General features: G+C 42.6%; 2 protein-coding genes across 2 annotated transcripts in view; one reads left to right on the top strand and one right to left on the bottom strand.

Moving 5' to 3' along the window:
- The window catches only part of LOC117334415 (tetratricopeptide repeat protein 37-like), a 46,351-nt gene extending 36,836 nt beyond the window's left edge, over nucleotides 1–9,515 (top strand). The window contains 3 exon segments of the mRNA XM_033894022.1: nucleotides 1,015–1,142; nucleotides 7,537–7,672; nucleotides 9,319–9,515. Coding sequence (XP_033749913.1) covers nucleotides 1,015–1,142; nucleotides 7,537–7,672; nucleotides 9,319–9,396 — 342 coding nt within the window. The 3' untranslated portion in view covers nucleotides 9,397–9,515.
- Nucleotides 9,516–10,113: 598 nt separating this feature from the next.
- On the bottom strand, nucleotides 10,114–12,819 carry LOC117333991 (neuronal acetylcholine receptor subunit beta-4-like). The gene is made up of 2 exons (XM_033893412.1): nucleotides 12,155–12,819; nucleotides 10,114–12,030 (listed from the first exon to the last, which is right to left on the bottom strand). The coding sequence occupies exons 1-2, from the start codon at nucleotides 12,596–12,598 to the stop codon at nucleotides 11,296–11,298; spliced, it is 1,179 nt and encodes a 392-aa protein (XP_033749303.1). The 5' UTR covers nucleotides 12,599–12,819; the 3' UTR covers nucleotides 10,114–11,295.
- Between the last annotated feature and the right edge of the window lie 383 nt (nucleotides 12,820–13,202).

Genomic DNA, 13,202 nt, shown 5'->3' with positions numbered 1-13,202 from the left:
CTTCTCGATAACTAAGAGGCACAGGGACTTGATATTGGGCCTGTAGCATCCTGGAGTGAAGGGCTACCAAGTTTGTTCAAATAAATGACCTAGACCTTCATTCAAGGTCACATGGGTCAAATAGGCTATAATCTTCAAACGACTTCTTCTCGATAACCAAGAGGCCCAGGGACTTGATATTGGGCCTTTAGCATGCTGGGGTGAAGGGCTACCAAGTTTGTTCAAAGAATTAGCCTTGACCTTCATTCAAGGTCACATTGGTCAAATAGGCTATAATCTTCAAACAACTTCTTCTCAATAACCAAGAGGCACAGGGACTTGATATCTGGCCTGTAGCATGCTGGAGTGAAGGGCTACCAAGTTTGTTCAAATAAATGACCTTGACCTTCAAGGTCACATGGGTGAAATAGGCTATAATCTTCAAACGACTTCTTAAACACCAAGAGGCTCAGGTACATGAGGTTGGGCCTGTCTGTAGCATGCTGGGGTGTAGGGCTACCAAATTTGTCCAACTGAATGACATTGACCTACATTCAAGGTCACAGGGGTGAAATATTTTTAAATCTTGCCATAGCCAAGAGTCACCAAGACCTGATATTAGGCCAATAGTATGCTGGAATAAAGGACTAGAATATTTATTGATATGAATAAACCTAGCTTACTCTGATATTTGAATAAATTGGTTATCAGCATAGTATCTGAAGAAATGACCTCAATCAAATGCAAATTTGCTGTAGAGCCAGGTGAGCGATACAGGCCCATTGGGCCTCTTGTTTTGTAGCCTGATGAGTAAATTTGGTTGATAGCACAAACAAAAGTTTGGAGGGTGATTTGCCATGATTACACAGTGACAACAACATGGCCATATAAAGCCTCCAAATTCAAAGGTGAAAAGGGACATTTTAATTTTGAATACAATTTGTGCAAATCTTGATATGCTCAGTATGAGGTTGACTCTGTATTACTCTGCATTATTGTACTCAGCTGAGTGTAATGTTATATCTCTCAAAACAGAGGACTGGTGTTCAGGATGGTGTTGAGGGAATGTTGAAGAAGCCAGTGACAGAGGTACAAAAACTGGATTCCCACTGTCTCCCAGTGATGCTGGTCCTGGCTACAGCCTGTCTGACAGCGAACCCCAGGTATGTCTCCATAACTACAGCCAGTCTGACAGCAAACCCCAGGTATGTCTCCATAACTACAGCCTGTCTGACAGCAAACCCCAGGTATGTCTCTATAACTACAGCCAGTCTGACAGCAAACCCCAGGTATGTCTCCATAACTACAGCTAGTCTGACAGCAAACCCAAGGTATGTCTCCATAACTACAGCCTGTCTGACCGCCAACCCCAGGTATGTCTCTATAACTACAGCCTGTCTGACCGCCAACCCCAGGTATGTCTCCATAACTACAGCTAGTCTGACCGCCAACCCCAGGTATGTCTCCATAACTACAGCTAGTCTGACAGCAAACCCCAGGTATGTCTCTATAACTACAGCCTGTCTGACAGCCCACCCCAGGTATGTCTCTATAACTACAGCCTGTCTGACCGCCAACCCCAGGTATGTCTCCATAACTACAGCCTGTCTGACCGCCAACCCCAGGTATGTCTCCATAACTACAGCTAGTCTGACAGCAAACCCCAGGTATGTCTCTATAACTACAGCCTGTCTGACCGCCAACCCCAGGTATGTCTCCATAACTACAGCCTGTCTGACCGCCAACCCCAGGTATGTCTCCATAACTACAGCTAGTCTGACAGCAAACCCCAGGTATGTCTCCATAACTACAGCCAATCTGACAGCCAACCCCAGGTATGTCTCTATAACTACAGCCTATTTGACAGCAAACCCCAGGTTTGTCTCCGTAACTACAGCCAGTCTGACAGCAAACCCCAGGTATGTCTCTATAACTACAGCTAGTCTGACCGCCAACCCCAGGTATGTCTCTATAACTACAGCTAGTCTGACAGCAAACCCCAGGTATGTCTCCATAACTACAGCCTGTCTGACCGCCAACCCCAGGTGTGTCTCTATAACCACAGCCTGTCTGACCGCCAACCCCAGGTATGTCTCTATAACTACAGCTAGTCTGACAGCAAACCCCAGGTATGTCTCCATAACTACAGCCTGTCTGACCGCCAACCCCAGGTGTGTCTCTATAACCACAGCCTGTCTGACCGCCAACCCCAGGTATGTCTCCATAACTACAGCCTGTCTGACAGCAAACCCCAGGTATGCCTCCATAACTACAGCCAGTCTGACAGCAAACCCCAGGTATGTCTCTATAACTACAGCCTGTCTGACCGCCAACCCCAGGTATGTCTCCATAACTACAGTCAGTCTGACAGCAAACCCCAGGTATGTCTCCATAACTACAGCTAGTCTGACCGCCAACCCCAGGTATGTCTCCATAACTACAGCCTGTCTGACAGCAAACCCCAGGTATGTCTCTATAACTACAGCCTGTCTGACCGCCAACCCCAGGTATGTCTCCATAACTACAGCCTGTCTGACCGCCAACCCCAGGCATGTCTCCATAACTACAGCCTGTCTGACAGCAAACCCCAGGTATGTCTCCATAACTACAGCTAGTCTGACAGCTAACCCCAGGTATGTCTCTATAACTACAGCCTGTCTGACAGCAAACCCCAGGTGTGTCTCCATAACTACAGCCTGTCTGACAGCAAACCCCAGTTACGTCTCCATAACTACAGCCAGTCTGACAGCAAACCCCAGGTATGTCTCCATAACTACAGCCAGTCTGACAGCAAACCCCAGGTATGTCTCCATAACTACAGCCTGTCTGACAGCAAACCCCAGGCATGTCTCCATAACTACAGCCTGTCTGACAGCAAACCCCAGGTATGTCTCCATAACTACAGCTAGTCTGACAGCAAACCCCAGGTATGTCTCTATAACTACAGCCTGTCTGACAGCAAACCCCAGGTGTGTCTCCATAACTACAGCCTGTCTGACAGCAAACCCCAGTTACGTCTCCATAACTACAGCCAGTCTGACAGCAAACCCCAGGTATGTCTCCATAACTACAGCCAGTCTGACAGCAAACCCCAGGTATGTCTCCATAACTACAGCCTGTCTGACCGCCAACCCCAGGTATGTCTCTATAACTACAGCCTGTCTGACCGCCAACCCCAGGTATGTCTCCATAACTACAGCTAGTCTGACCGCCAACCCCAGGTATGTCTCCATAACTACAGCTAGTCTGACAGCAAACCCCAGGTATGTCTCTATAACTACAGCCTGTCTGACAGCCAACCCCAGGTATGTCTCTATAACTACAGCCTGTCTGACAGCCAACCCCAGGTATGTCTCTATAACTACAGCCTGTCTGACAGCCAACCCCAGGTATGTCTCTATAACTACAGCCAGTCTGACAGCAAACCCCAGGTATGTCTCCATAACTACAGCCTGTCTGACCGCCAACCCCAGGTGTGTCTCTATAACCACAGCCTGTCTGACCGCCAACCCCAGGTATGTCTCTATAACTACAGCTAGTCTGACCGCCAACCCCAGGTATATCTCCATAACTACAGCTAGTCTGACCGCCAACCCCAGGTATGTCTCTATAACTACAGCTAGTCTGACAGCAAACCCCAGGTATGTCTCCATAACTACAGCCTGTCTGACCGCCAACCCCAGGTGTGTCTCTATAACCACAGCCTGTCTGACCGCCAACCCCAGGTATGTCTCCATAACTACAGCCTGTCTGACAGCAAACCCCAGGTATGTCTCCATAACTACAGCCAGTCTGACAGCAAACCCCAGGTATGTCTCTATAACTACAGCCTGTCTGACCGCCAACCCCAGGTATGTCTCCATAACTACAGCCAGTCTGACAGCAAACCCCAGGTATGTCTCCATAACTACAGCTAGTCTGACCGCCAACCCCAGGTATGTCTCCATAACTACAGCCTGTCTGACAGCAAACCCCAGGTATGTCTCTATAACTACAGCCTGTCTGACCGCCAACCCCAGGTATGTCTCCATAACTACAGCCTGTCTGACAGCAAACCCCAGGTATGTCTCCATAACTACAGCCTGTCTGACAGCAAACCCCAGGTATGTCTCCATAACTACAGCCAGTCTGACAGCAAACCCCAGGTATGTCTCTATAACTACAGCCTGTCTGACAGCAAACCCCAGGTGTGTCTCCATAACTACAGCCTGTCTGACAGCAAACCCCAGTTACGTCTCCATAACTACAGCCAGTCTGACAGCAAACCCCAGGTATGTCTCCATAACTACAGCCAGTCTGACAGCAAACCCCAGGTATGTCTCCATAACTACAGCCAGTCTGACAGCAAACCCCAGGTATGTCTCCATAACTACAGCCAGTCTGACAGCAAACCCCAGGTATGTCTCCATAACTACAGCTAGTCTGACAGCAAACCCCAGGTATGTCTCCGTAACTACAGCCTGTCTGACAGCAAACCCCAGGTACATAATGTATGTCTCTATAACTACAGCCTGTCTGACAGCAAACCCCAGGTATGTCTCTATAACTACAGCCTGTCTGACCGCCAACCCCAGGTATGTCTCCATAACTACAGCCTGTCTGACCGCCAACCCCAGGCATGTCTCCATAACTACAGCCTGTCTGACAGCAAACCCCAGGTATGTCTCCATAACTACAGCTAGTCTGACAGCTAACCCCAGGTATGTCTCTATAACTACAGCCTGTCTGACAGCAAACCCCAGGTATGTCTCCATAACTACAGCCTGTCTGACAGCAAACCCCAGTTACGTCTCCATAACTACAGCCAGTCTGACAGCAAACCCCAGGTATGTCTCCATAACTACAGCCAGTCTGACAGCAAACCCCAGGTATGTCTCCATAACTACAGCCTGTCTGACAGCAAACCCCAGGCATGTCTCCATAACTACAGCCTGTCTGACAGCAAACCCCAGGTATGTCTCCATAACTACAGCTAGTCTGACAGCTAACCCCAGGTATGTCTCTATAACTACAGCCTGTCTGACAGCAAACCCCAGGTGTGTCTCCATAACTACAGCCTGTCTGACAGCAAACCCCAGTTACGTCTCCATAACTACAGCCAGTCTGACAGCAAACCCCAGGTATGTCTCCATAACTACAGCCAGTCTGACAGCAAACCCCAGGTATGTCTCCATAACTACAGCCTGTCTGACCGCCAACCCCAGGTATGTCTCTATAACTACAGCCTGTCTGACCGCCAACCCCAGGTATGTCTCCATAACTACAGCTAGTCTGACCGCCAACCCCAGGTATGTCTCCATAACTACAGCTAGTCTGACAGCAAACCCCAGGTATGTCTCTATAACTACAGCCTGTCTGACAGCCAACCCCAGGTATGTCTCTATAACTACAGCCTGTCTGACAGCCAACCCCAGGTATGTCTCTATAACTACAGCCTGTCTGACAGCCAACCCCAGGTATGTCTCTATAACTACAGCTAGTCTGACAGCAAACCCCAGGTATGTCTCCATAACTACAGCCTGTCTGACCGCCAACCCCAGGTGTGTCTCTATAACCACAGCCTGTCTGACCGCCAACCCCAGGTATGTCTCTATAACTACAGCTAGTCTGACCGCCAACCCCAGGTATATCTCCATAACTACAGCTAGTCTGACCGCCAACCCCAGGTATGTCTCTATAACTACAGCTAGTCTGACAGCAAACCCCAGGTATGTCTCCATAACTACAGCCTGTCTGACCGCCAACCCCAGGTGTGTCTCTATAACTACAGCCTGTCTGACCGCCAACCCCAGGTATGTCTCCATAACTACAGCCTGTCTGACAGCAAACCCCAGGTATGTCTCCATAACTACAGCCAGTCTGACAGCAAACCCCAGGTATGTCTCTATAACTACAGCCTGTCTGACAGCCAACCCCAGGTATGTCTCCATAACTACAGCCAGTCTGACAGCAAACCCCAGGTATGTCTCCATAACTACAGCCAGTCTGACCGCCAACCCCAGGTATGTCTCCATAACTACAGCCTGTCTGACAGCAAACCCCAGGTATGTCTCTATAACTACAGCCTGTCTGACAGCCAACCCCAGGTATGTCTCCATAACTACAGCCTGTCTGACAGCAAACCCCAGGTATGTCTCCATAACTACAGCCTGTCTGACAGCAAACCCCAGGTATGTCTCCATAACTACAGCCAGTCTGACAGCAAACCCCAGGTATGTCTCTATAACTACAGCCTGTCTGACAGCAAACCCCAGGTATGTCTCCATAACTACAGCCTGTCTGACAGCAAACCCCAGGTACGTCTCCATAACTACAGCCAGTCTGACAGCAAACCCCAGGTATGTCTCCATAACTACAGCCAGTCTGACAGCAAACCCCAGGTATGTCTCCATAACTACAGCCAGTCTGACAGCAAACCCCAGGTATGTCTCCATAACTACAGCCAGTCTGACAGCAAACCCCAGGTATGTCTCCATAACTACAGCTAGTCTGACAGCAAACCCCAGGTATGTCTCCGTAACTACAGCCTGTCTGACAGCAAACCCCAGGTACATAATGTATGTCTCTATAACTACAGCCTGTCTGACAGCAAACCCCAGGTATGTCTCTATAACTACAGCCTGTCTGACCGCCAACCCCAGGTATGTCTCTGTAACTACAGCCTGTCTGACAGCAAACCCCAGGTATGTCTCTATAACTACAGCTAGTCTGACAGCTAACCCCAGGTATGTCTCCATAACTATAGCCTGTCTGACCTCCAACCCCAGGCATGTCTTTATAACTACAGCCTGTCTGACAGCAAACCCCAGGTATGTCTCTATAACTACAGCCAGTCTGACAGCAAACCCCAGGTATGTCTCCGTAACTACAGCCTGTCTGACAGCCAACCCCAGGTACATAATGTATGTCTCTATAACTACAGCCTGTCTGACAGCAAACCCCAGGTATGTCTCTATAACTACAGCCTGTCTGACCGCCAATCCCAGGTGTGTCTCCATAACTACAGCTAGTCTGACAGCAAACCCCAGGTATGTCTCCATAACTACAGCCTGTCTGACAGCAAACCCCAGGTATGTCTCTATAACTACAGCCAGTCTGACAGCAAACCCCAGGTATGTCTCTATAACTACAGTCAGTCTGACAGCAAACCCCAGGTGTGTTTCCATAAGTACAGTCAAAGGTCTGTATGACTACAGACAAATGTCTTCATGACTTCAATCAGATGTCTCCATGACTACAGTCAAATGTCTTCATGACTACAGTAGGAGGTCTCCATGACTACAGTAGGAGGTCTCCATGAATACAGACAAATGTTTTCATGCCTACACTCATTTGTATCATAAAGACTACAGTCAGGTCGGTATGATTACATGGCTACTTGACAATATACCCAAGGTACAGTATGTCTTCTTTAAACTACTATGAACATTTTCCATGGCCACTGTCAAAGGTCTCATCAATGCAGTTAAATGCCCCATAGCTACACCCCTGGCATGTTTCCTTATATCAGCCATTTAAAATGTTAAATATTGATTAACATCATTTTCCCCATTATAGACTGGCCAAGCACTGTGTTGTTAAAGTGAGTGAGGGAAGACATTTACAAATTGATAAGGGTGATGAAGTGTCCATAGCGAGATGTCTCCTCATCAAACTTATATACAACCCTAACAAGGAGTCTGAAGCTCTCAAGGTATGTACACGGGAGGATGTAGAGGATCAGAACTATTCCAAGTATATCTATTTGACTTACAATGCAAATCAAAATAAAAAATATGATAGACATAAATGTTCAGCTAGATGCATCTATTACATGTTGGGCTCCTTGAATGATTGAGAATCATTGATCATTAAGTAAAGTGTTTCAGAAATTAAAGAATTGTTTATCGTTAAGTAAAGGGTTTTTGTCAGTAGTTAGAGAATTGTTTATCGTTAAATAAAGAGTTTCTGTCAGTAGTTAGAGAATTGTTTATCTTTAAGTAAAGGGTTTCTGTCAGAAATTAGAGAATTGTTTATTATTATAGGTGAAGTGTTTCTGACAGTAATTAGAGAATTATTTATCGTTAAGTAAAGGGTTACTGTCAGTAGTCAGAGAATTGTTTATCGTTAAATAACGGGTTTCTGTCAGTAGTCAGAGAATTGTTTATCGTTAAATAAAGGATTTCTGTCAGTAATTAGAGAATTATTTATCGTTAAGTAAAGGGTTACTGTCAGTAGTCAGAGAATCGTTAATCATTAAGTAAAGGGTTTTTGTCAGTAATTACAGAATTGTTTATCGTTAAGTAAAGAGTTTCTATCAGACTCAGTTATTAGAGAATTGTTTATCATTAAGTAAAGAGTTTCTATCAGACTCAGTAATTAGAGAATTGTTTATCGTTAAGTAAAGAGTTTCTATCAGACTCAGTAATTAGAGAATTGTTAATCGTTAAGTAAAGGGTTTCTGTCAGTAATTAGAGCTTTTTTTATCATTAAGTAAAGGGTTTATGTCAGTAATTAGAGAATTATTTATCGTTAAGTAAAGGGTTTCTGTCAGTAATAAGAGAATTATTAACCGTTCAGTTAATGGTTTCTGTCAGTAGTTAGAGATTGTTTATCCTCAAGTAAAGGGTTTATGTCAGTAATTAGAGAATTATATACCGTTCAGTTAATGGTTTCTGTCAGTAGTCAGAGAATTGTTTATCGTTAAGTAAAGGGTTTCTGTCAGTAATTAGAGAATTATTTACCGTTCAGTTAATGGTTTCTATCAGTAGTTAGAGATTGTTTATCCTCAAGTAAAGGGTTTCTGCAAGTAATTAGAGAATTGTTAACCGTCAAGTAAAGAATTTCTGTCAGTAATTATAGAATGGTTTATCGTTAAGTGAAGGGTTTGTCAGTAATTAGAGAATTGTTCATCGTTAAATAAAGGGTTTGTGTCAATAATTAGACAATTGTTTATGGTAAAGTTAAGGGGTACTGTCAGTAGTCAGAGAATTGTTTATCGTTAATTAAAGGGGTACTGTCAGTAATAAGAGAATTGTTTATCGTTAAGTAAAGGGTTACTGTCAGTAGTCAGAGAATTGTTTATCGTTAAATAAAGGGTTTCTGTCAGTTGTTAGAGAATTGTTTATCGTTAAATAAAGGGTTTCTGTCAGCAGTTAGAGAATTGTTTATCGTTAAGTAAAGGGTTTCTTGTCAGTAATTCGAAAATTGTCAGTTTCACAAATACCAACCTTTACAATATACGGACAGTTTATATACAAATTCGAAGCTTTATAATATATAGACAGTTATACAAATAAAAATCTTGACAATATGTGGACAATTACAAAAATATATGACTATTTATGTGTATCTGTACAGAAACTGTTGGCAGAGGCAGCAGAGGAGGAGGATGTGATTGTCCTGGACTTCTACAATGTTCTCTCCAGCCATAAGTGACTCTGGCCATAAGTGACAAGTCGCAAAAACAAATAACCGAAAACACACTACTTCGTTTGAAACTAGAAGTTCTAGGATCTCAGTGATTTATAAAAAGACAGAATTGTGAAATCTCAAAATGTTTGCTTGTTTTTGTGTTTATCTTGATATGTAAATGTAAACGACACAATTGTAAATCAAGTAATATCAACTGACCCCAAAAATGTTGTATAATGTGGGAGTACCCAGGGAAAGCCCACGTGGTCTGGCAAGTTACCCCATACCTTTTCACATCCGATCGGGGATTTGTCCTCCAGCTGCTTTAGTGAAAGGCAAGTGTTTTACCACTGTGCCATCCAACCAAGACATGTAGAGACACATTATTTGATAGCTTTGTGATTTGAATCTCACCTATATAAACTAATGCTTTGTATGGTTAAGACTATCATATCCTAATTCACATACAAAAACTATCCACAGTAGAATATTAGGCAGCAGTGCGTTTGAAGCAAAATATTATTTAAATAGAACACATATTTTCACATCAGTATGAGGCTCTACCAGATTTCGGATTCATGCGACACGTTCCTGCTACATTGTATACCAAATAACAAAGATTAAATATATCTATAGATCAATTGGAAGCTCATGTTTGTCATTTTATTTATTTTTAGATATGAACAAGATTGCAAGACGAAATACGCATCAAAATTCTGTAAATATGTTGTGCAATATTCTGAAGAAATTGTGTAATTACTGAACAAGTACAAAATATAGACTATGAAGTGCTTCTTAAAAATACCTTTGGAATATAACAGATTGGTATTGCAATAGATAATAAAACAAGATCTAAAAAGAAGTTAGGAAAAATGAAGTCCAGATACAAAATACACATTTAAACAACATTACTATATACATCGTACTGTTACACAAAACATTGTGGAATAAACTGGAAAATAATGCAAATTACCCAACCTATTAGACATCTAAAGATGACTTCTCCAAGATATATCAATATGAAAGAATGATAAAGCAGCCAACACAATGGTTCAAAACGACATCTATTTTTTTTGTTACACTGTTTCAACTATTTAAACCAATATCATTATCATAGTAACGTTTTAAATAACTCATTGCACAAGTAATAAATTTTTCTACAAGATTGAAATTCAGAGATTTTTTCAGGTATACAGTTATTAAAAATCAGTGATCCAACCATTTATACCTACTCTAGTTTTTGTATTTATACCTTACAAGACACAATATAAAACATTTGTCTAATGTTGATGCAATATCTATCAAAAAGCATGTTGCATATCTCCGACCGTTCGCGATTATTTCAAACAGGGGTCTAGATTGTTTGAGTATAAAGGTTACCTTGGAATTTACATTTCTTAGGAGTGCATAGTCACATTTTCTTTGACACTCCGATGGCGCCTTTTGAAAATTGAGTGCACTGCTGAAGATCTGTCAATAAACAGTATACGCCCCACGATGATTTTGCTTCATCCGATTAACATGTGCACAGTTGATCCACGGTTGGAGTTTAGCTTGCACTGAAGAATGCGACTTTATTCTATGGAAATCCTTAAGATTTTGTTTTACGTAGCTATCATTGTACATGGGTGCTAAATGTTTTTGAAATTCAATATAGACCAAAACGAATAAAACGTCAGCAGAATTTTGGAGAAGCCAGCTCGTCATCACGACATCGGTAAGACTAGTACTAGTAGAAAGTGAGCCGGTGACTTTGCAAATGGTACAGACAATACGAAAATGGCCAAAAGAACTTGTTCGTAATCGCCATAGAGACTTCGCAATGTATATGTAACAGTGTCTTTAACACGTGCACAACTTCTCTCATCGTGTTTATCACACAAACGTTGTATTTCTGGTGTCTCCTTTACACAGATGCATTATTTAATAAACTGCTGTGAAAAACACAATGGCCAGCACTACATCGACAAGGGATAACAAGCAGAAGAATAAACCATCCAGAGCAGCAGAGAGGTCAGTCCATGTAAACACTTCGTGTAATTCGTCTTCACTGTCTGTGATTTCATCAGACGTTTGTCTAGCTTCAGAGCACTCCTCTTCTGCCAGCTTGTGAGGATATGAGGGACCGTTATCCGACGTATCGCTCTTAGAGGACGGTATCTTAGTAACCTTAACTTTGTTTGGTTTCTTCCGTATTTCACAACACATATGCAATCTTCTACTGATCATGATGACAAGTTGGTATCTCTTAGGTAGGTCAATGTTCTTCGGACGATGATGGAATCTAATCTGAACAGCGGTCAATATAACGGTAATAGTCCCCTTGACCAGTAGACAAATCAGATACACTGCCAGGTAAGAGGTGGTCCTGGAGTTGACAGGTAAAGACGTACTGAAAATAGTCAGTAAAACAGAGAAAGATAGATTCACTGTCATGCTGTATCCTAATTTCTCTCCACTGTCGACTGGAATGACGAAAGTGAAGATGGCCAGGACAGACAGTAAGATGACCGGGCATATATGGGTGAGTAAGTAATGCTCCGGCCTTCGGTTCAGTGTCAAAAAGATGATGACGTCCCCCTGTTGAAGATCTACTGTGGACGAATGGAGGTCCCATACCCCATTAGGTTCGTATGACCACAATTTAAGTGCCGGTTCCTTTAACGAAAATTTCAAATCGTTTGGCTCCGTTGTCCACATCCTGAATATCAGTTTACAAATTTGTTGATCGAAAGGAAAGTTTGTTATGTCCATCTCGCACATGGTTTCGAATACTTCAGACGGCTTCCACTTTATTAGTCCAGAAGACAGTATTTTCACCAATATCACGTCGTCGCCAATTAAGCTCTTTCAATTTGGTGAATCCGTTTTGAAGGGAGACGTCTGGTTTCCACACCTCGTTTTGAGGCATGTAAAGGTAGGAAATATCATTAAAATGTGTTTCGTTCCACGACAGAAAAGTATCATTCCATTCCAGCGTCAGATGTGCCTTTGTACTTAGTTTCTCCTCTATCTCGTCAAGATAGATAATTTTGCGAAGAGAGAATTCAAAGGATATAAATAGTGCTCTATGTTTACGAGTACGTGGTATGATTGTCTTTTGGTAGGAACGCTCGTTAAATAATTCATTTTGTAAAACTTTGAAGTCGGCCCCTATCTGAGCAAGAGTAAACTGTACTAGAGACAGCAGTGCTAATAAAACATGTACATTCAGTATGCCAGCCATTCTGGAAATGCTACCTTTTGGGAAAAGGTACGTGATGATAATGATTCATGGTAAATTCGTTTTCCTTTTTTTTCTAGTTCATGGACTTGTTGTGGAAGGGGATACGTTATATTTGAATAGCATACATCCATGTTATCAATTAACAATTGTAAAAAGCTTTGTTAGTTGGATAGGTTGTATACTGGGGTCTGTATTATTGATATTTTATTAATATTAGATGATTTCTGACATACTTTTTACTAGTATGAACCCAAAATCAATTAATTGTATTAGGTACAAATTCTTGGATTATTAAAGTTTTTATATCACGATTACCTGGTTAAATTTTCAGTTTGATGAAAAGTTTTGTGTGTGAGGCTTTGAGCAACTTGGCGCATTTGTAATGGACATAAACGAGTATTTTATGAGTGTGTATCGATTCAATCATTTGATTATGTTTGCTGAGTTTACCACCTATGACTAGCCAGTGATGAGAGAGCTCAGAATCATGATGAAGTGGAGAACAAGTTTGTTTTGCTGCGTTCTCTAGATAATGACATCAAATCGCTGGTCCACGATAGTATCACTAATCATTTATGTTATTTACATTGTACTAACACTGATG

This window comes from Pecten maximus, chromosome 9, assembly GCF_902652985.1.
Source record: "Pecten maximus chromosome 9, xPecMax1.1, whole genome shotgun sequence".
In the NCBI taxonomy this organism is placed as follows: domain Eukaryota; kingdom Metazoa; phylum Mollusca; class Bivalvia; order Pectinida; family Pectinidae; genus Pecten; species Pecten maximus.
This window is presented reverse-complemented; position numbering and strand designations above follow the sequence as displayed.

Bases quoted from the DNA above. Each gene is read 5' to 3' on its own strand.
- LOC117333991 (XM_033893412.1), bottom strand. From the start codon at position 12,598: ATGGCTGGCATACTGAATGTACATGTTTTATTAGCACTGCTGTCTCTA. The intron at 12,031-12,154 runs GTCTGAAGTATT...TTTTCGTTAAAG, and splicing joins GGACTAATAAAGTGGAAGCC to GAACCGGCACTTAAATTGTG.